The sequence below is a fragment of the Candoia aspera genome, chromosome 1, assembly GCF_035149785.1.
Source record: "Candoia aspera isolate rCanAsp1 chromosome 1, rCanAsp1.hap2, whole genome shotgun sequence".
NCBI lineage: Eukaryota > Metazoa > Chordata > Lepidosauria > Squamata > Boidae > Candoia > Candoia aspera.
The window spans coordinates 88651548-88675970 of record NC_086153.1 but is presented as its reverse complement, the minus strand read 5'-3'; the positions used below and the strand labels follow the sequence as shown (position 1 = coordinate 88675970).

General features: G+C 37.8%; 1 protein-coding gene across 3 annotated transcripts in view; it reads left to right on the top strand.

Moving 5' to 3' along the window:
• The first annotated feature begins 241 nt into the window (after positions 1 to 241).
• PHACTR2 (phosphatase and actin regulator 2) overlaps positions 242 to 24423 on the top strand; it is a 99555-nt gene continuing 75373 nt past the window's right edge. For 2 of the 3 annotated variants that reach the window (XM_063309154.1, XM_063309126.1), the window contains exon 1: positions 242 to 410. In XM_063309154.1, coding sequence (XP_063165224.1) covers positions 245 to 410 — 166 coding nt within the window. In that variant the 5' untranslated portion in view covers positions 242 to 244. Of the gene's footprint in view, positions 411 to 20301; positions 20456 to 24423 lie in introns of those variants that run through there. The other variant, XM_063309144.1, reaches the window with a different exon arrangement.

Here is a 24423-nt window from a genome sequence, read left to right as displayed (position 1 = left end):
CGGCACCGGCAATGGAGGAGCCGCTGCTCGACTGCCGGAGAGGAGAACTGAGCGACTGGGGGCGGTCCCTTCCTGTCAAAACTTTCCTCGCACGGGTGACTTCTGACCGCGCTTCGCGGGCGGGCTGCTGCTCAAGCGACGGGAAGAAGGCGCCAAGTTCGCTCAGACTGCTCCCGACGCGAGAGGAGGGGAGCTGCAGGAACAACAGGCTTGGTTCGTCCTGCAGCCCGCTTCCCAAGACAGGATGGAGGAGAAAGAGGGGAGCCCTCAAGCCGAGGCGACTGCGCCTTCGTCCTGCAGGTTGCTGCTTCCCACCGAGGCCGCACCCAGAGGCCGCACCCAGAGCGACATCTCCGCTTTCTGTACGCTCAGGAAGAGCCCCCTGCTCCGAGCCCCGCTCTCAAGTTCAGGTAGGGGTGAGGCGGGGGACCAACGCCTGCCCGGCATTCACCGGATGCTGCTTTTATGCGGGGGACCAGAGGTGGGCTGCGGAAATCCTGGCCATTCATTGCGAGAGGGCAGAAAGGGAGTTTTCTGGCGTCCCGAATTTGCATATCCCACCTTTAACTTTCACATAAGCCCCTTTCTTGGCAGGCAGGGTTTTTGGGCTGTTCCTAGCCACTTGGCAGACAGAAATTCAGCTGGTGAAGGTTCTCCCAGCCCTGCCCTTACCTCCGGGAAAAGGGCATCTGCTGAATGTGTTAATTGTTCACTGATTTTAGTTTCTGGATTAAATCTTTTGCTAGCTATGGCTGAAGTTTATGGATGGCTTTTTATTCCTCATTTATTAGTGGCTCCTGTGGGGTCTTTAGAGAATTCATCTTGGCAGGTGTCTTAGGGAGCTTTTTACATGGAAAGAAGACATTCAAGAATCAGTATTTCATGTACTGTGCAGTGACAGGAAAGAGCTCTACCTGTTGAACCATTTGCAAGTTGTACAGCTATTGAGCTTAGTGGTTAACAGGTTAGATTAAAAGTAGCAAAACTAACTGGTGCACTCAGAATTCCTTAATACAAACTAGTCTCGTAAAGCAACTAATTATATTCTTTGTAAGAACTGGAACATCTATAGCATATCAGTTGCTGAAATGATGTAATTACATGGGTGAGTGTGAAGTGAAGAAATACATAATTAATATTCAGACCTGAATGGAGAACGGAGATGTGATCTTTTTTTTATTTTGCTTTGATTTAAATCTCAGGCATCTGCTAAATTAATGGATTCTTTAGAACGCTATGAACATGTCAAGCTGTTAAAAAGTCTGACATGCCCAAGTTCTATTTAATTCCTTTAATAATACTGGCCTGCTTATAGTGGTGCTGGAGTGACTTTTTAGATTAAAATATATCTTGTACCTGAAGAGAGCTAGAGATGATTATTGCTTTATCTAATATTTTTAACATGCTGAGAAAACGTAGGAACTAATTCCAAGCTTCTATACTGTGAACAATAGTTTAACTTTGGTGGTGGGGAGGACAGAAGGCCTACACTAAGTGGGGTTGGGTTGTTGGACATTCTTACCTTTTATTTTTAAAAGCTGAAAATGCAGTGTCTGTTTCCAGAAATATGTGGCTGTATCCCACATCTGTGTCTGACCACGTCCACTTCTTTTTCTTTTGGCTTGAGGACCAGCACAATTTTTTAAAAACAACAAAATCTTTGTACAGGGTTATGGCTTCCCTTTGCCCATCTTAGCTTTTAAAAACAATTACTGCAATATACATTAAATAAATAATAATGCTTAATTCTTTTCCACATATCTCAGGTACACGAGGGCGGCCATATCTGGGATGCAAAAATGGGGACAACCACTAGATGGGAGACATGTGTTAGTGTTTTCTCTGTCTCTTGCTGCCATCTAATGATCAACCCAAGTTTTGCAGCTCAGGCCTAACAGCCCTATCACACACTGAAGAGATCAAATCAGGGGCTTGATCATTTATTTTCATTATAGGATAGAACTTTTATTTGTTATGTGCTTATATTGAAGCACAGTATAAGAGCTAATTTTCCCCCACAGCAACAACCCTGTAAGGTAGGTAGGGGTGAGACAGAGTGACAGGCCTAATATCATCCAGCGAGCTTCCAAGGCTGAGCTTCTTGTATGCTTGGTTGTATAAAAATTACATCTTTGCAATTACATCTCCTCCTAATTGCTCTCCTAAAACATGTGCATACAGACCTACACTTCGGAGAAAGAAACTGCTAGCTGAAGAGAAGGAGTAGAGAAGCACTTTCATACAATTTCCTTAGTCTTTTTTTCTGTTTTTTAAGCATCCTATTCCATTTAGGTTTCAATTCAAATTGCAGCAATAGTTAAGAAAGAGCCCTTACTGCCTCCAGAAAGGTTAGCTTGGTAATTTTCCAAGGCCTGCATTTGGGGCAAGGGCTTTCTGCACTGCTGATGTCTGGTATTCTCAGAAGGAGAGTGACTTTTTATAGAAGATAATGGGAAAGCTTCTTTTGTCTTTATACCTATTTATATCTGAAACAGAAAGACTAGGGTGGAGGGGGGTTTAAAAGAAGGAATTGGCAGCAGCACATGTCAGCTAAGCCCTAGTTGCTTTGCCCCAGTGAGGTAGTGTTTGGGTAGTGCAGGAAAAAAATTAGGGAAGAAGAAAGGAAAGGAGAGCTGATTGTGGTTGGCACTGTCCTGGACTGGAAAAGGAAGGACACCAAGTCAATAAGGACAGTCTGGTAAGTGTAATCATACAGTAATTTTAAAAAAAGATACTTTAAAGCTGATGTATTACGTAACAATACATGAGCATGCAGATCATAAATGATTCTTAACAAGATGAAATTTCTACTTAGTAAACCATGTTTTTAAAGAAGGAATTAAAGGAAGAAACACTATCAGGAAATCATAAAAATCAGTTTTAGCAAAGCTTCTTTAAATCACATGAAAAAGGAGACAGAGACAGTTCTGCTAAAAGAGTGGAGGATTTATTTCTTATACGGTGTTTTGCTTTATTTAATTCAATTTAGGCACCGCCCAACTCCAAACCGATTTTGGTTTGCACAACACATAAGACACAATGTGGTTTATTTGCTTTTTACTTAGTGTGATACGTGCAAACCCACACATTACAGTTGAATGCAATATTCCAAACAGTTCACAGTGTTAAACGGTGTTCAACGAAGCATGGTTAAAAGTCTGGCTTATAATTATGTGTGAATGCAGCAACTGAAGCTGTTAGTAAATGACCAGTCCCAATTCAATAATGTCTACCTCTTTTATGGGGAAGTAGAATTGTGAGTTTAAAATAGAGACAAAACACTGAGAGGGAGTGCCCCACCACAATTATAGTTCACTTTCAATTCATTGCACTTTAGTAGCAATACACTTCTCTAATTGGAAACACTCTTGAGGATCAAAATATATAATGACAAAGTTAACAGTAGTTCCCCCCACCCTCCAAAAAATAGGCATGCTGTATTCTAATGATGAGCCAGCATCCTATGGTACAGTATTCTTTACGCTTTTGTATCTGGAAATGCTGTGCAAGAGAAATGTGATCTGCCTTCCAGGATGACATCAAAATATTGGGGGAATCTATTGACCGTAATCTTCACTAGTACATGTAGAACTAAGAAACACATCAAATGCTGCAAGAAACTGTTAATGATAAAATTCTGGTTAGAGATACAATATGCCTTAAAAGCCATTCTGGCAATGATTCACAGAATCCATCTGTCTATCATTCTGTATAATCTATGCATCCCTAAACAGATAATTGTTATTTCCAGCATACAAAATGATGACCTGCCATCTGTCTCTAGAGCTCTGCTAAGCTGTAGACCTCATTAAGTAGACTAGCCAATTAAATGGTTGGCTTTATATTGATATTGTCTAGATGGTTTTCTGTACAAAAAGACAGTGATAATCCTATGCAAGCTCTACTAGGAATAAATTCCATTAAGTAGAAGAAGTAAATATACAGGACTGGGATGGAATTATGACTGGAAATCAGGATCTGAAAGTCCTATTGGCAAACCCAAATTTGAAAAATCCAGAATAAAAGTGAGACCTTGAGGAAAACATTCCATCAAGTTGCTATGCCATTTATTTGGATATTCATCCAACCTATACTAAAAATAGGTCAGAAGTCCACATGTAAATTTGGATTTATAAGGATCCATATTCAGACTGAATTTGTTCCTGGTATGTAGGATAATATATCATGTGGAAATAGAAAACTACGAAGATTTTATTTTTACCCCGAATATTAATCTTTTCTATAATCAAGGGTTTTCATTTATTTAAAAAACAAAATGTCATTCTCCATCTATACTCACATAAATATTTCAATCTTATTTCAACGTAAGGGGATTAAAAAATGTGAAAGTGTCTAAAGAAAGACATTTGTCTATTTTTCATAACTGACAAGCCTTTTTCCAATTTGTCTGTCACAACTGAAATATAAAGTTTACTTTTGTGACACATGAGATTTTATATATGAGATGGGATTTTGGTATGCAGGGGTGAGAGCTTTAAGGTTTCTATTGATGCCAAAACATAGTTTGGCATCAATAGTTTGGCATCATAACATGGGGATGTTATGATGGAAGTCGGAGGGTGAGTCATCATAGAGGAAGACGCCCCAGGTGTTTATTACCTGTGGCGTGTTCCGACCCTCTGGGCTTAAACCTAGGCCCTAGACAGCAGACTCATAGGGACCGTGGCCTCCAGCTGCTGCTTCTTAAAGCCAGGTCAGTGAACAACAAGGCCCCGCTCATATGTGACTTGATCACAGAGGAGGGGGCAGACCTGGCGTGTATTACCAAAACCTGGCTGGGCCCGGAAGGGGGAGTGGCTTTGTTGGAGATGTGCCTGGTTGGGTTTCGGGTGCGGCGCCAGCCGAGATGCCGGGGCAGGGGAGGAAGGGTGGCAGTTGTCATCAGAGAGTCTCTAGTGGCCTTCAGGGGCACTGCTCCACAAGTAGCTGGTTGTGAGATCCTATTTTTCAAGTTGGGTGCCCGAGAGCAGTTGGGAGTGTTGCTGCTGTACCAGCCTCCCTGCTGCGTAGCAACCTCTCTGCCTGAGCTGCTGGAGGCGGTCTCAGGGTTGGCAGTGGAGTTCCCCAGGCTTATGGTTCTGGGGGACTTCAATTTGCTGTCCCTGGGGCGGGCCTCAGAGGCAACTCGGGAGTTCATGGCCACCATGGCGGCCATGGGCTTGACTCAGATTATTCGGGACCTGACTCGAGGCAGTGGCCTCACACCAGACTTAGTTTTCTTGTCAGAGCAGTGGCAATGTGATCTGAGGGGAGAGTTACAACTTGTCATGGTCAGATCACGCCCTGGTGGGCCTGAGATTCTCATATGCCACCCCCCTCTACAGGGAGGCAGGACCTACTCTATCAGTCTGCCCCCAGCGACTGATGGACCCAATGCAGTTTCAGAGGGAGCTGGAGGTTATACCCAAGGATCTGCTGCATGGTCCAGCAGAGGCCCTGGCTGCTGCCTGGAATAGGGAGACGGCCGGGGCCTTGGATAGGATCACGCCTGTGCGGCCTCTCTTATCCTATCAAACCCAACACTCCCTGTGGTTCACTGAGGAGCTGAGGGTTCTGAAGAGGATTAAGAGATGCCTAGAGTGCCGCTGGAGAAAGACAAAGACCGAACCCGACCGGACGCAAACTAGATCTGCGATTAAGGCCTACCTTGTGGTGGTAAGAGCAGCAAAACGCCAGTATTTCTCCGCTCTTATTGCATCCGCAGAATGCCACCCAGCGGTCCTGTTTAGGGTCACCCGATCCCTGTTGGGGAAAGGGGATCCGGAAAATCATCTACCGGGCCGTGCTGAGGAATTTTCGGGGCATCTGCAGGATAAAATCACTCGGATTCACTCTAAGTTGGGCACCAAGCGTGGGACGGAGTCTGGGGAGATGCCTGGGGAGTGCGCCAGTTACGCCCCTTCCTGAAGCAAGAGGCCTTCCGAACGGTCACTCATGCCCTGGTCATCTCCCATATAGACTACTGTAATGCGCTTTACATGGGGCTACTCTTGAAGAGTATCCGGAAGCTACAGCTGGTCCAAAATGCAGCTGCGCGGGCCATCTTGGGTGATCCAAGATCAGCACATATTACTCCGTTGCTGAGCGAGCTGCACTGGGTGCCAGTTTGCTTCCAGGTCCAATTCAGGGTGTTGGTTATCACCTTTAAAGCCCTACATGGCATGGGTCCAGGTTACCTAAGGGACCATCCCATCCCCGTTACATCAACCTGTCCCACCTGCCCCTGCAGAGAGGGCATGCTGCAGACCCTGTCTGCACGAGAATTCCATCTGGTGGGGTCCAGGAGGTGGGCCTTCTCTGCAGCAGGTCCCGCCCTTTGGAACACCCTTCCCCCGGAAGTGAGGCTAGCCTCCTCTCCTTTGGACTTCAGGAAACAATTGAAGACCTGGTTTTGTCACCATGCCTGGAGTGGGGAGAGGAAGAGCCACGCTTGGGGTTGGTTGGCTCCCTAGTCCTGCCGAGGCTGGTCTTGCTCCCTTCTGGATGGTATTAGATCTGCCATTACTTGGATCTCATTACATTTTATATTTATTTATTAATTAATGATATTATTACGATTTTATCAAATTTTATCGAATTTTAAACTGTTTTATTGTGAACCGCCCAGAGTCCCCCGTATGAGGGAGATGGGCGGTGATAAAAATATGATAGATAGATAAATAAATAAATAAATAAATAAATAAATAAAATAGTGCTTGAATCTTATACATAACCTTATAATCCACTGTAAAGTTTCCATACTGGAAACTTGTAACAGTTTCTGATACTCCAGCTGACATTTATGGACAGATGAAATCAACATGTGCAAAGAGATTTTAATAAAATATTAAATAGTAATATTTTGTTGGTGAAAAAGTTTTGAAACATCTATGACTGGATATTATATCCAAAAAACATCTGGAGTCATAAAGCCCTTGTAGAAAAGCTTATTTAATTTTGCCATCTATCAGCTTCTACCTTTATTTTAAGCTCTGCAACTCGTTTTGTTGACAGTAGTCCTAGGGGGCACAGCCCATTTCTATGTTTCTCAAGTAATGTAATATCATTTGTCTGCGGTTCAGAACTGTCCTATTACTAGAATTTGAACCAAAAAATTTCTTTGGATTATAGTGGACAAAATATACAACAGAGGCAGCATAAACAAGTGAAAAAGGCCAAAATGCATTTGAAAATAATTACTTTAAAATGTGTAGTGCTCTCTTCAAACTTGAAGTTGTTTTGCTGTTATTAGATTATATATCCCATCAAATTCTAGTCAACATGGCATATCTACAGTATAAGAAACCAAGTTGGGGAAAACTAATTCAGTACCCTGTAATTGGACAAGTACGTTAATGATAGATCAATTATATCTAGTTACGGTATTGTATTTCATCATTATGTTATTGGCATCATATAGACTCAAAAGTATTGTTAACATTTTAGAAGATGTTTAACATTTAAAAAATCCATTTTTTGATGGTAGCATATATTCTTTAAATGCATTTTCCCCTCTTTCTGGACATGTCATAAAGCTTCTAGTTCAACCATATGATACATTTCTGCTTGAAATTGTATCTTAACTAGAGACCAACTTCAAGTGGGAGGGAGAGAAAGGTGCCACTGAACTTTTTATTGACTTTATATGTAAATTCTGGGTATATTTGCAATTTCCTGTTTGTTTCTGAAATCAAGAAATGACTGAGCTCAGGAAGTACTGCTTTCAAAATCAAGGGTTTATTCTTTTATGTTTAATGTCTAATTTGTATATTTTATTGTAGACATTGTAGGAAGAGAGTTGTGTTATGGCTGCCAAAAGTTAGAAGGAGTCTAGTAACACCTTTTCAGACTAACAAAATTTATTAAAAGCCATAAGCTTTCCTGAAGTGTAGCTCATATCATCAGATGCATGGTGTGGTTAAACTAATGTAGAGTTTACACTGGGATGGGTGGGGGGTGGGGGGTGGAGAAGGGGTGGTTATGAAGATTCAGTTACACATGAGACAGATTAAAAGTGTCTTATCAAGTAGCAATTTTTTTTCCAATCATTTTATTGAGGATTATATAAAACAAGTAAAACTAATATAACAACATAATACAGAAATACATTAAAATTTTTATTTATTCATTTATTTTAAAAAGTGCAAAGAAAAACCAAACCAAAAGAACAAAAAAAAAAAGCAAGAAGGAAGAAAAAATTAGAAGAAACTTCCTCACAATAACTATCACCATCCAATCCCAGTCAAACCAATTTTGTATTTTCTCTTCTTGTCCCAGAGATCTTCCCACAAAGGTCCCACAAATAAAGTTCTAACATCTGCTTTCTGATCCTTTCTTTGTCTCTTCTCTTGAAATTCTTGTCATCTTCATCAAAGTCCTTTTCTAATTCCAGTATAGTAACTCCAGTAAATCCCTTATATTCCAATAAAAGAAAATAATCCACATCGATCTTTTGACTTATTATTTATATATCTTTTAAAATTTTTAAGTCATCATCCAATTTCATTTGTAAATCCAATATTTCCATCTCTTTCTTGTGAGTTGTAATTTTTAATTCCATCTTAAAGTCCATTTCAGATTTATTCAGTGGGGCTGGTTCCTCTTCAATAACACCTTTTGATTCCTTTAAAGAGTTAAATAGCTCATAAATCTCTTGGACCCAAACATCAAACATAGCCATCTGGTGTCCAACCTTCAAAGACTTCTTATTAGCTCAAATGTAAACAAAATTATTTTTCCCATGAGAGAGGATCCTTTTAATTAACTTCAAAGTCTTTCTTTAATTCAATTTCATCTGAATCCTTAATCCCTTTAAAAACTTTCCACAATCAGCACTATAATCACCTATTTATTTATTTATTTATTTGTTTGTTTGTTTGTCTGTCTGTCTGTCTGTCTGTCAAATTTGTCACTGCCCATCTCCTCCCACCAGAGGGATTCTGGGCGATTTACAACAAAGGTAGTCAATTAAAACAGTAAACATAGAATACAAATACAATATATAAAAATATAAATACCATTAATAAATAGATATAAAAATAAGAATAAGAGTAAAATCCAAGGGGCAAGATCTAATTCAGTCCATGTGTGTGAGGAGCGGTTTGCTGTATATTTGAAAAAAGAAAATTCTTACAAAACTTTAAACATGTAACTTCCTTTCTAAATGGATCGAAGAGAGATTCACCCAGCAAATACCAGATTTGTGGTTCTGAAGGTTTTTCAGTCTTTAATAAACAATAAGAAAAAAAGAAAAAAGAAAGTCCAAAGTGATTAAAAAGATGAGGTTTGGTTGCACTTCAAATTCATAAAAGGCTACATTACTGAGCATGATGGAATCCCACGACTCCCAGCTGATTGCAAGAGACCACAAAAACGACAGTTTCTGCTGTCTACTCACAAAAAAACAGCTGTCCATATGGGTAATCTCAAGATGATTCCTTGGTCCAGAGAGAGTTTTCAGTAGTCCGGATCCAGCATCCAACTGCCTTTTCAGTAGTAATGTCTCCTGCAATTCGCAGAGCGTCAGTTCGCCATTCCTCACCAGAAGTGACTCCCTCAAGTAGCAATTGTAACGAGTTGAAATATATTGTGTGTGTAAACATCTTCTGAGATGGCCTGAAACCTTTTAATGTATGTGAGTTGAGCAGTTTCTCACTCTACAGTGCTGGTGTAGTTTTGTTCTTCCAAAACAGCTACCTTGAGACTTAAGAACAGTGTCCTGGAAGGTTCAAATGCTCTAATAATACTTTGTCTTTGTTTTGAGTCCTGATATTAAACTTGTGTCCATTAATTCTTCTGTGCAAAGTTTGTCCCCTTTGTCCCATGTAGAATCTAGAGGGACATTACTGGCAGATGATGGCATATATTACATTGAAGGAACAGTACGTGAAGGTGTCTCTGATCTTGTGTGTGGAGTTGTTGGGGTCTGTGATAGTGCTGTTGGTATAAATATGGGATGTAGGTGGACATCTGGGCTTATTGTGGGGTGAGGTTCACCGGTTAGCATCATTGTTCCATGGTTTATTGTTGCTTGTAAGAATCTGATGTTTCATTACATTTTTCAGTAATACTTTTAATGATAGTTATATTTCAGATAAAGAGATTTTATAGTGGCTGCTGGTGCCAAATCTTTGAAGAGAAGGTAATAGAATAAGGATCTAACTTACATATTAAAAATACTTTAATGTAGCCATGAAGAAAGGTTGCTGTGCAGAATTAGCTCACTAGATGGGGTATTTGCCATACTGATAGGTAAACTGTTTTTACTGTAATACCAAATGCCTGCTTAAATGTTTAATTTCTCAAAGAGGGCTTTTTAACTAAAATGTATATTCCTAAAGAGGGGATATAATGTTGGACATTTGTATATCCAGATATAAACTACAAAATGAGTTGGAGCTTTTAACTTTTAAGATTAATGTATTAAACCTTTTAACAAGCCTTTTGCAGATTTTAATAGTAGTGTGTCTTTTGAGTAAGCATCCAGAGATTCAGAGCTTACTTTCAGAAAAAGTATGGTGCATTTTGATATGAGGTATATGTCTAAAAGATTCATAAATTTAGTTTAGCATCCAAAGCCAACCTTTATTTATATTACATGTCCTTCTGAATTGTCCAAAATAGGTAGAATTAAAAAATGGCATGTTTGAGTGGGTGTTACTTGAATTCTGTAGCCTCAGTTATGTGAATTGACATGTATTATAGCCATTTGGATTAATTCACAAGCTGTTTTGTGTATTTGGTATATCTGTGGGCAGTGACTGACCAAGGAACCAGACACATGCACACTCAGGCTGTAGTCCCATCTTGCTCTACAATGATTTTCTATAATCCCCCAGGAAGAGGGATCCAGGAGACTGGCAGTACTAAGGATACATCACAGCCAAGGAATCTGGACCCAGATCACCATGTTAATAGGTCTGTTTTGAATAAAGGTCACCTGCAAGCTCATTTTATTTGATATCCAGGTCAGAACGTAAGCTCCTAAAATAATTTTATCTGAAAGTTAAGTCTAACTTTTCACTTTTATTCAAAATAACCTAAAGTGTCTCATTACTTGAGATATTCAGACTAAGGATATGCCACGGTGACATAGAAGTGCATAAAAAACTAAGAACATGGATTAACTGTACAATTAATTGTCCTATGAATCTCTTATAAAATATTCACAAAGCAGTTGTGGGTGTTGTGAAGATACGTTTGAAAATACTGTGCTAGAAGCTAGTTTGCAATTATTTGCAAGAGTTAGAGGGCAAAGCTACAATTTATTTTACATATTCTTGAATAAATTCCAGAGAAGCATGCCTTTTGGGTACGTTATTTAGGCCACTGCTTTCCCAGTTCCTAAGTTATCTTCCCAAAGCCAATTCTTTCTTCAGTAGATGGAAGTAAGCCCATGGGAACCTGCCATTCAGTCATAGGGTCATTAGGAAGGTGGATTCAGGCACTAGGTAATTTTCTGGTTTGCTGGCATCAGAGGTGGAACTTCTTGTTCAAATGAGTGAAAGAACAGTAGGTCTGCTCAAAGGCATGGCCTGTCAGTTATCTTGTACATTCTATAAAATGAAAAATTGCACTCAAAGAGAAGCAGCTGAAGTGGCAAGCAGGGCCTGCCTATCAGCATCTGTGCAGAAGACCCAGATCCTTCTCCAGCTATCCTCACTGTAATGAACTCTGACCATATTCTAAAATCCAAGATTTTATTCAAGCATGTGAGAATAACTACTTTAACAAAGGTGATTTTATTGGTTTTATTCAGGATTTGGTTTGTATGATTGTTGCTTCCCCTCCTTTTTTTTCTGGCATTCCCCTTTTCCTAATAACTTTTTTTATATATTTAGATATGTAGCTTCAGTGGTTTAAAAGAATTTTTCACTTAAAACTTGCCTGCTAGCAAGATTGCATGGTTACATAGCTACCCTGGGATGTCTGCAGGATGTGGTAAAAAAAGTGAAGATGGTGGCCATGACAGTGCAATCACAGCTCCACTGTTTTTTTTAATGTGTGTGGTCACCATCTTTTTTACCACACCCTGTGGACACCTTACAGCTCCACCTTATATCTCAGGACTGACAAAAGGTTTGTTAACTTCATTTCTTTGGTAAGCTTGGCCATTATTCCATGCCTGTGATACCAATATATATCCTACCAGCCAGATCTAAGCACTTGTTCCTTTGAAAGGTGTCTATCAAAGCTCCAACTGAACAAGTATTTGGCAAGAATCTTTGTTGCCAAAAATTCCTCTCTCGCTTTTTAAAATGGCCAAATTATTGCATTATTATTATTATTATTATTGGAAGTGAAACCATTAATTTAAGATATTTTTTCTGAGAAGAAAAACTGATCATGAAACAATTGTAAAAAAGTTATTCAGTTATGAAAACAAACGTTTAATCACTGATTACCTATAACAAGAGAAAGCAAGAAAAAATGTCAAAGTGTCAAAAAGGAAAGGATTAGTTTAAAAACCATAATGGTATACAGTATTTATTATCTGACTAAACTAGATTAGCAGGTACTGAAACTATATGGATGCTGTATCAAATATTAAGCAAACACAGAATGCCAATTCTAGAGAAAGCATATGCTATATTAAATATGATTTTCACCGCTTCTGGAGCTGTCTGTAAATGCATGTAGAGTAATATGGATAGATGTCAAGGATTCTTTCTATGTTATATTTTTAGAAATCAGAATTCAAGCATAAATTTAAGATGTTTAGTCTAAATTAAAATATAATTCAAAATAACTAAAGAAACTGATCCATATCATGAAATATGTTTTATTTAATTTTTTGCTATTTAGTCATAGTTTCATATAAATAATATGTAATAATAGTATGTTGTACTGGTTCTTCTGTCTAGTTAATGTTTGTAGCTCTTTAGCTTTAAAATAATGAGATTGAGAAATGCAAAAAGTAATTAATTTCCTGCTTGAAAGTTTTAGTATTAACATATTAGCCATGTTTGCACATTGATGGGATTTTTAAAAAGCTTAATGAAAGGTGTTGTAAAACCTTGCATATATTGAAGGAACTGAGAGACTAACTGTCATGAGTACTGATGGCAAGCAGGAGGGGGCCTCGATCCAGGGGGGAAAACGCATGCGTAGTACTGAGGAATTAAGCAGCCATTCAAAGAGACACAGATCAGACCCGCCTTAGCCTTTGGGGTTTATATGTCTGGGTTTTTCCCACGTTTCTTCAGTTTGGTAGGATTCTGTTAATGTAGTAGTAATAAACACTAGAGACCTACTCCTCGTCTCAGCGTGATTTCTGACTGTTAGGACACTAACAGACTTATAGCACTGTTGTTCCTACTGGCGAATTAGGTTGTCAGCTTGGTAATTAAATGAAATAATCTATTAAAGACATAACAGCATTTGCTGTCCTAACAGCCAGGAACCACGCTGAGACAAGGAACAGGTCTCTAGTGTTTTATTGTTGCTACATAACAGGGAACTCCTAACAAACTGAAGAAGCGTGGGAAAAACCCAGACATATAAACCCCAAAGGTTAAGGTGGGCCCGATCGGTATCTCTTGGAATGGCTACCTAATTCCCCAGTGCTACGCATGCGCTTTACAGCCTGGATGGGAGCCTCCTGCTCGCCATCCTTACTCATGACATCTGCTAGGAATAGGCTGGTTCTCCCAAACTTGTTTTGATAAATTAAAAACTGGGAAGAACTGGGAGAAGAATTGGGGAGAACCAGCAGGGAAACAGCTGCTGGAACTTTGCCAGGTGGGAGGTTGACAAACATCACGGAAGTGCCTTCAAGGGTAAACCAAGAAAGCTGCATGCTTCTGCATGTACAGTCACCAGTCACAGGCATTTTTACCTTTATCAAAGAATGTGCTGTTACTTATTTGACTAATCCACCTCTGAAAAATGAAGACATGTTCTCAATAGCTATTCTACAAATCTGACTTCTCTTGGTAGTTGTAGAATTCTACAACAGTAGAAATGTTCTACAGTTCTGTCTCTCTCTCCCTGTTTCTTTAAAATATTTTATCATCTTCCTGCACCTGGAATAGAACTGAAACCTAAATGTGTTATAATATTTGAGATTGCCTGGATATTTTTAGTTTTGTTATTAAACTTTTCCATTTGCATTATAAGTAACATGTACCGCTTCTATATTCTTGCTTTTTCAGAAGTGTCTTAAATACTGTAAATCTTCAGTGTATTATTTAGCTTACCTTGGCATCATTGGGAATTCTTTGGATGCCTAATTTTTCTCCTGAAGCAAGTACTCCTGCTGAAAACTGTCTGTATCTTGGGTATAAATTAAAGAAGTAATATTGCTTCCCCCACCACATTCAGGGTCTTAATATAAACTTGAATGTTATAGTGCTAATTACAGTATCTTCAGTTGCATTCCAAACAAGCAGTTAAAGTGCAAGTGCCAACGGGATGCTATTGTGAAGGGAAAAGTAAGGAATACAGTAGATTATTAGCTTGATTACTACCCAAGGAGCACGTCATCCAAACAGCATTGACTTGTGCTCCCTGACAGAAATAGACAGCATCCCGCGGCATCCTGTGAATGGGTGACCAGCCGGGTGGAAAAAAAGAACTGTATAATAAGCGATATGCTTTCTATCTCCCACCAACTCTTCTATAACGTATATGGTTGTTCGGTGTGTTTTGCATCATTGCCAAGGACTTCAAATAATAATAGTACCTGAATTGCAGCTTGCTAGTGAGTTAATCACAATTTCAGAATACTTAACAGAAGCATAAATATTCACTTAGCAGGCCCTAACCTTGTATTACCCCCTAATGGTATAAAGAAACAATGACAAGTGGAACTGACTCAGAGGCCTCAATGCCAACTACTGTATTGCCAACATTTGTTCCTAGAGCAATTGCATCTTTCTTTTTTTAGCCTTACCTGGCCCTACTAGTTTTAATAAAGTTGAAGCCTCTGGCAACATCAGTTACAATCTTCTGGGCTGTAAGTTTGTGTGCCTATTTTTTCCATTTCTGAAAAAAGCATTTGTCCCTTTTCTATGCATACTGTTTATATGTATCACTCCAAAGGGTCTGGTACAATGTTATAATGCAAGTGCCCTCCAATATACATATCAAAATCTTACACATGTAATTTAATGCATCACACAAAAGATGGATATTCATTCATTTATTTGATTTCTTCCTGCTGCAGTCAAAAGACTCTTGGCAGGTTACAATCTCATCAAATGACACTTAAACATCCATGGAACAAAACAAAATAAAAATAAATAGATACTGTGTATAAGAAAACTACCATAAACATAATAGGTGAAAATTTTTTAAAAGCCAATAAAAATGCAACCAATAAACAGATGGCAACATTCATTGTTGAAAACAACAACAACCCCCCCCCCTCTGCTTTCAATAATTTCTGAAAAGCCAATGAACAAATTCTTAATTCTTAAATTCTATTATCCATATTTCTAAAATGATCTGAATTGTAGCTTATATTTACCATGGCACTTTTGCTATTTTTGTTTCATATGTGCAGAAAAACATACAGCTTATGACTATGTCATCTCTTTATGGTGCTGTTTTACTGACATTTTGATTTTGCAGTGATAGACATACAGTATATGACAAATTATAAATAAAATTGCTTTAAGATTTATTTTCTGGATCTTTGTCATTACAAAGACAGAAGTATCGTGTTTAAAAACAGGATAAAGAAGCCATGTTGGTCAACATTTTTGCAGTATCATTAGTAAATAATTTAGCTTTGCAGGTAAACAAAGATACAAAAGAAAAAAAAATTCCAGTGATTAAAGTAGAAAGCCAGTAGTGCTATAAATGCTTTCCAGAGTCTGTATAAGAAGGAGATTTAGATCTTTAAATGATTGAAGTAGAAATCCCTTTACATGTGAATAAGCTATACTAAACCACATGGGATTTAATTATAAGGAAATACATATTGTAAGTGTATGGCTGCATTCTCCTGCTACTTAAGTAAAATTTTAAACGAGGAACAGGCATAGTTTTGGATTTTTAAAATCACTTACATTTGCAGGATGCCTTTAATCAGAAGAGACACAAGGTTAGGAAATTCAGCTCTGAGTTAGTGGATGTGCAGAAGAAAATCTGAAAGAGATCCCAAGATTCCTGTTAATCATTTCTTGGCATTCTCTTCTAAGTGCTAAAGATGCAAGTGTTTCAGAATTCATAATTCATTTAAGAAAGCCCTTTTTATTAGTAGAGATATGCCATTACCTATCTGCCAAAAAGGCAAGAAAAGAAACTAGGGCTTCATAAACTGGAAATATTTATTGGCCTTCACATGTAGCAGGGTAATTTATCTTAGCATTAAATTTTTTTTATTTTTTTAATCACACCTTTATTATTTTTATAAATAACTCAAGGTGGGGAAGTTTTCCTGGCCTTCATGCCTATAATCACTATATCAAACTGGGTCTAATTAGTCTTATTCTGTCATGACTTATTGTCAAACTTCTTTACACCTGCAAAGATGCAAAAATGGTCCTTTCCCTCTCCTGTTTATATCTGCTAAGCTTCCATCTGACATGGAATCACGATGAAATTACAAGAGTCAAGGAAGCTGGCATAGATTTAACATTTCTCTTCTCTCATTATATCTTTATAAGTTAGGGTTACCAGACATCCAGCAAAAGGAGGACATGTTCTCCTTTTTGTCCTCATGAACTCTGTCCAGCAGGCATAGCCTTAAAATCAAATATTTCCAAGCTTTTTGAGTGTCTTGAGTTTTTTTTTTTAAATTGGACTATTTTCACACTAGTCATTCAAACGTTGGTGCATTGTCTGTTTCTTTCTCTCCCTCGTCTGTTGACAGATTCAACAGCCTAGATTTAAGTTATTTATTTCCTGATCCCAGCAGTTGGCTTCAATCCAGCCCCTTCAAATTTATGATCCCTGTAATCTGTAGATCACATGACTCATATGGTTCCATGGTGAAATTTGAAAAGCACGTTGTCATTGAGTCTATATTATTGCTAGCATATGTTCTTGAAATAAAGATTTGTTTGAAAAATATTGCAGTTGAAAAACCAGTCTTTCTGATGCTAGAAAAAGTAATTTTGTATACATGTAGGCCCAAGTACATTTTTTTTGCACTTTTTTGCCATAATTTTTGTCACAGAAGTTAAGAAAATTAATCAGTGCAGTGATGTTACCTAGTTGGATAATGAAACATCTGCAAGTAAACAACCAAGTTCAGAGAACACCAAGAACTCCACATCGTGTGTGTGTGTGTGTGTGTGTGTGTAGATTCCAGTGCAGGGGTCTTGGCACAGGCCCTGGACACATCACTAAATTAATTCTATCCCTAAAATAGCAGGTAACACTTCCCATTTTTAAAGAGGGGAAATCCTTAAAATTTATGTTCATTTTAGTATTGCTTTTCATTCTTGTGTCAAATTTCAAAAGAAGCACTTGGATATTAGTTTTCCCCCTTCATTACTTTTTTCTTGTATAAGCATTTGGACCAAATCCTAGCATTTTTTCTTTAGAAACATGCTTAAACCTAAATCCTGAGAAGGTGGGATTACTTTTTTTTCTTTTTGGTTCAAGAAGTGTCTCTGTCCAACTTTGCTCTTGTCATGCATTAAAAAGCTGACAGTTACAGTTTGTGATTGCGGGTTCAGGGAGTACTGCTACACTGCTATATAAAGAGAAAAGGAATGGCAGAAAACACTCTTTTGGTTCTGTTGTGATTCTGTTAAGTCTATTCCACCAGTCCTTGTTGTCTGCAGCCATCCACAATTGTAATTATGAATTTTACTTAGATTGTATGGCTAATGCTAGAGGTACCAGATTTTGTAAAATTCTAAAACTGACAGATGACGACTTGGCTGGACTTTGGGAATATATTTATTTCCATATTTTTGGTGATATGATCAATATTTTCTATTATTTGCTTTAAAAAAGGTTTTGATAATCATGAAACACAGTAGCATATAATACTGTGATTGTAACCACCTCACTAAAACAACTTTCCAGATTTTGATAAATGAGTAGACATATTTTGAAGTTTGCATACTGACTAAGTTAGAAGGCTCCCATCCAGTCTGAGCAGTCTTGACATTATTCAGCTTCTGAGCCCACACAAGATCAGCTAGGTATTGCCACCTGCTGAAATATTATAATGAAAAGAATTCTGCAAATAGAAATACCACTTTAGCTTTTATTGCTGTGTGGCAATGAAGGGAGAAGTAAAACATTGTGACATTTTCCTTCTATGCCTCTGCTAATGTTGACAACTCCAAATGTCATTCTGTGACATTCTCATGTCAGAAGATAGGCTAATTTTTAGTGTTCTGTATCTGTACTGCAGTGGAGGAAATCAGATTCGAATTCAGATATATCACAGAAAAAACACTGTACTGTAGATGTTAATTGTTTTATATATAGTAGTGAATGCAATGGTATTAATTTTTACCATGCTATTGTACAACTTTCTGATCAGCGTATTTACTTATATGATTAGAAGGAAGATGAGTTCCTTTTGGTAGATGGGCAGCTATATACATTTGATTAATAAATAAATTAATAAAGTCAATATTAATTTTTGTTATTTTTTTATTTCCCCATGAATGCTTTCTGTGATATCTTGTAATGGACTGCAGCATTTTCAAGTTCTAAAAACAGTAGGATGTTTGGTATGATAATATATGTATTACCTGTTGCATTTATTTGATGTACTGTTTAGTGACATGAAGTATATATTTCAAGGCCCCCCATCATTTCAAACCAAGTTGAGCACTGACATTAGTTTTCATGTTTGGAATAGCTTGATCCCCCTCTTTTTTTTTCTTCATACATTCCTTTGGGGTCTGAAATACCTTTTTTTAATATAGTTAACAAAACTGTACATAGTATTCTAAATGTATAGATTTATAGAAAAGATTTCACAACAGCAGATGTTTTTCAGTCCTTTTTCTCATAATCCCTAGCATAAGATTTCTCTTCCTCTGTTTTGCCTGGGTTCACATATCTTACATTCTATAATGTCATTTGTTAGGTTTGTTTTTTTGCCCAGCGCATTGTAAAGTTTTTGTCTCGTTTCAATGCCTTACCCTCTGCAGTACTAGGTGGGAGATACAGTTGGACCCCATTCATGGAGAGATGCTGTCCTTGTGATCAGAATGAACCTGAGACCCTGTTGCATGTATTTTTCCACTGACCTCCTAACAAAAAACAGATTCGTTATGAGGTAGAGGGGGTTCAAAATCCCACCATGAAAACCCCACCATCACTGATGGAGTCACTGTTTTTATCTGCAGTGATTTCTGTAAGAAAGCATAAAATGTCCTAATCGTGGAGTGATGACATTACAATATTCTCTATTTTATTTTATTGTGTATTTATTTTATTCTATATGTTATCTTATGATTTACAGTGTATTGTTTTGTTGTGCCTTGCTCAGTTTTTCCTTTTTTTAGACCTAAAAGTTGTATAACTGATACACCGCTTTTGTTGTATTTGGTCTTTGCTTCTGTGTTTTTACCTTGCTGGTTGTTGACTGTCATTAAATAAATCTGAATTTGATTCAACTCGATTTATTTAGTTTCAGTTTAGTATTATGGTTGAACTCAGTCATTGACTAGGCCAGCCTTCCCTACCTTGTTGCCGTTCAGATGGATTGGACTTCAACTTCCATAATTCTCCAACTAGCATGAGCAAATATCCAGACATCTTGAGAATTCCATGTTGGGAAGACTGGAATACACTTTCATTTTTAATTAACTGTTTAACTTTAACCCAAACAATTAACCCAAACAATCTTTCCTGGTTTCTTATAGCTAGTTCATACTCAACATAGATACCACTTTGGTACAGTGGCTCTGTCATAAAAAATAATGATCACCGTGTATATACTTAGTGTGCTTCTTGGCAGTTCAAATATGGTGGTATTTTTTTGTATGTTGTCCTTCCCCAAATTCAGTCCATTGTTTTCTTTCTTAGGAGAGTCTCGTAATGGTGAAAGCTTTCAGAAGTCAAAGTAAAAAGCTGATTCATGTTTCCTGATCCAGGACATAACTATCCCTATTCAAAAGATTTCTCTTTGGACTTTTTTGCATCTATTTCAAGGAAGTTTTAACTGCAAGAGTTTGGAAAGTGGCTTGTGCCATTCTGCTGATTTTGAATTCTCCCTCCTCTTCCCGTCGCATCCCCACAGGGAATCCATTGGGGAATTCGGCTATCTCTATGATGATAGGCTTGCACAGTCTGCTGATAATGGAGCTAATGGTTATTTGTCATCCTTAGAGGGAGATAAATTTCCCTGGCGATATTTGCTGTAGTCGGTGTGTGCACTAACTGCCAGCAAGGTCTAATAAGCTGGCAGGGAGCTTTATAAGTGGGGAGGGGGGAGAGAAGAGAGCAAGCAAGCAGGCACAGAAGAGGAAAATAGAAAAGGAATAATAGCTGCTTTCTGGCTCTGTGATAAAAGAGGAAATGGATGCTGCCGGTAAGTGAAATAAACATTAATTCTTGGCTGAACTACAAAATTCATTTCTACTTCTGTATGTACTGGAGGTTTGCTTTTTTTGTTTATATTATTGGCCATCATTACATGCACCTTCTCAACATTCACTTTTGTAACCCTTTAGGGACTGTTTTCCATAGGTGGAGGGCAAAGATGACATAAACTGTAATATAAACTGTAGCTCAGAACCTGCCTAAGGGATGGGGTGACTTGGATCCTTTTGCATCTGAAGATGTCTGAGGAGAAAGAATAGCAAACATGTAACAAATACTTTTCAACAGTCATAATAATTTGAAGAGTAATTAACTATCAACTCACAGAAAGTGATTTTATGTACATATGCAGATTTAAAGCTATTGATATCCGTGCACTTCCATTTCTTTCTGATTTTTTTTTAAAATATGTGATCTGTTCCTAAGATAACACTTCTAAAGTAGTGAAAGGAGAATTACGCAGTAAGGAAAAAAGTGAACTTTTAAATTAAATATCTGATTAGTACTTAAACAAGAATAGTTCTTTCATATTTTCAGTACCATGCATCTAATGATGCATAATTGTATTATTTTACTTAGTGTTGCAACATTTCCCTGGGCCACATGGTACAAAAATGCTTACAACAAAAGCCCATTGTCCTTTTTTTTTAATTGCCCATTTGAGCTAGCAAATCTGCCATGATTTTTTTAACTTGCAAGATACAGTAATTATATGAACCTTTACTTAAAAGAAACTCCCTTTGTACTCAGTGGGGATTACATTTGAAAAAATGTGTTTAAAATTATAGTCTTCAATTCATTTCTCACAGCACCCAACTTACATAAAAGCAAACTGTAGTAGGAACATGTAATGTTGATTCAATTTATATTTATAAACAAAGGCAGGAAATTTCTAACTTTACAATAAATATAGTAGGTTGTTGAAACAAGGCAGCAGACCAAACTGAAGTCCATTAGAGTTTCAGAATACTTTTTTTCTTCTGTATATGCTGGTTCTGGATTATAACAGAATGACATGGCTCATAATAATGAGCCATGACTAGACAAAATTTTCTTTTCTCATCCGGTTTCCTTTAGCAGTAGATGCAAATATAATATAAGGAAGAACTGCTGATTTGTCCAAGTTTTAAACATCATGTCCATTAGAATAGGCTGAAATCCTATCAGGCCAGTTTAATCCTAAAATATATAATAAAAATATCAATATAATCCAGTTATAAGATATTTTAAGATACTAGAAATAAATAAAACACCAAGTGTTTTTTGAACAGAAGGTGTAGTACTATTTGAAAATGAATAGAAACCATTTTTTATATATAGCTTTTATTTATTAGATTAAATCTTTAGGTCTTGGATGATCCTTGTTTGGTTAAAGAACATCTTTAATTTTTTACTACAAAATTGCCACTTGGATCACTTTCATTAACTAGCGTTGAAATGCCCTATATAACTGAAAGTAGCAACATGGTTTCTCTTTTTTTGTTATTATGAACAACCATGTTTAGGTAATTAATTAAGGTTTCAGTTATCAAATAATATCTCTCAAACGTAGTATAGGAAGTACCAGTGGAAGGCATTGTTCTTTGGATTCAGTGTAAATTCCATGAATACAACAGGGCAATTGCTCCATAAAGGCCTGATCTGGAAGCACCCATAGAACTTAAGGGAAATTTATTAATACAGTACCTCTGTTATTGTGATCCAGCTAACTCTAAATATATACAATATTTTCACATGGATTTTGAAGCATCCAGTGGGTTTTTGTTCCTCCAAACCAATGAACAAGTATCTAGGCTCTGGTTCCAGGCTAGCAAAAGATTTTTTCAAGAGTTACTACCCCTTTCTTAGTTGAAGTTTTGCCTGCATGGTCAAATTTAGTATTCCTTAATTGAATAGACTTCATCTCTCAGAACTCCTCAGTCAGAATAACCATTACTGAGACTTCTGTGAGTTGAAGTCCACAAACCTAGATGTCACCCAGATTGGAGAGGACTTTTAACCTATTCACTTTGGTGTGTATCTATTGTATTTAATGATATTGGTCTCATTTCAGTGTATTTCTCCCTAATTTAAATTACACTATTATGGTTATATCAGTAATAAAGCAAGAAAGAAGCCAGTCAGTGGGGAGATCTGAAATATGCCTGCACCTGTGACCAGATTCACTGTTGGCTTGCTGCCTAGTTGTGTGCAGCATCTCCACATATAATACCTATACAAGTTTAGCTGGGCATGGAAATTATGAAGCAAGACCCAGCAATTGTGGTAATGGCACCAATTTGGATGGTTTTAAAGGGGGATTAGACAGGTTCACAGAGGATCAAGCTATCAATGGCTACTGATTCTGACAATAGTTCACCACGTCCTAATGCTCATAGGCCACATCCCTTAAACACTGGTTGCTGGTAAGCAACAGTGGAAAGGAGCTATCACTTCCAATCCAGGCTTGTGAGCTTCCCAAATGCATCTAGTTGGTTACCGTATGACACAGATGTTTGGACTAGATGGGCTGTCTTGATGGATAAATCGATAGCAGAAGTACTTTTCATCAGCCAAGGAAATGCATGTGAAAGCAATAACAACAGTGGAAATACTATGCTGTAATCTTAAGATATTTTTTTAAAGGTGACCTTGCCCAAGTTTTAGCTTTTAATTTGCCATAATCACTATCACTCCTTCCAGAGAACAAAACATATATTTATTCTGCTAACAGCAATTATAGCTAATAACAATTATCAGTGATAACAGGTGACAATCTTCTTTTTATGGGAGAACCAAGTTTATTTAAATAAAATATTTTCCATGAAGAACTATGCATTCTATCCAGATGTTTTAAAGAGGAATGTGGAATGGCAAAAGACAGCCAAAGGGAGAAGAGCTGACCAAGAGAAGATACATGAATGAGCACTCTGAGGAATGCACTTTATGGAAAACATGGGGTGGCTGCTCTAAGTAGTGCTTCTGCATCACATTCATACATCTGTGGAGTCCTTGGTGCTCTCTGAGCTTGGTTGTTTGCTTGCAGACGTTTCATTACCCAACTAGGTAACATCATCAGTACAAGTGAGCGTGGGGTTTGCTCCCTGTTTATATACAGTAGCTTGCCCTGGAAAACCACAAACCCACCAAAACTGGCAGGAAAGTGAGCAATGAAATGTCTGCAAGCAAACAACTAAGCTCAGAGAACATCAAGGACTCCGCAGTTCAATCCTGAGCTACATATATTCTCTTCTACTGGAATTCATACATCTGTCCCTGTAAAGTGTGGTTTCACTCACTGGCATGTCACCATCACTGTGCCGCACAATTTACTGCTGAAAAGAGAGGCAAGAAAATGCACAGTGTAACCACCTTATGGATAAGTGAACCATAGCTTATGGGATGAATACTGACAGTGAGACATGGGAAGGTCTGTTTTTACATCTATCTACAACAGTTAATCCATACACCATCCTTCAGAAATCTATCTACTTTGTACTTACCTCCTCGCTGGCTTCATAACTACTTTGCTGTATAGCATAACCAGTTCGTGTTGCCCCTTTACTCCTCCAAGTGTGTTATTCTAATGGCCAACAAATCAGTATGTTGCTGCAGATAAGTAAGAGAAAAAGCCCTGTAGTAACTTCTACAATAAATGACTTCCTCTAGTATTTCATGATAAGCATACAGTAACTTCCTTAAAATATTTGGAAAAACTTTGCTTTGTGCGATAAGATTAACAGACTCCTTTTTCCCTCCAGCTAAATCATAAGCTAGAGAGAAAGATGGGCTTTCTACAAACTCTCCTCAAAGAGTAGCCACATACCTGATGTGAATTCCTGAGGAGCAACTATTTTTGACAACAGACTTAGGGATCTGGCACACAGCTGTTTGCTCTTCCCAGTTCTAGAGACAGTAATTTAGGTACATAAGCACTAATGATTCAAGCTTTTGTCGTCAGATTTACCCTTTTGATGG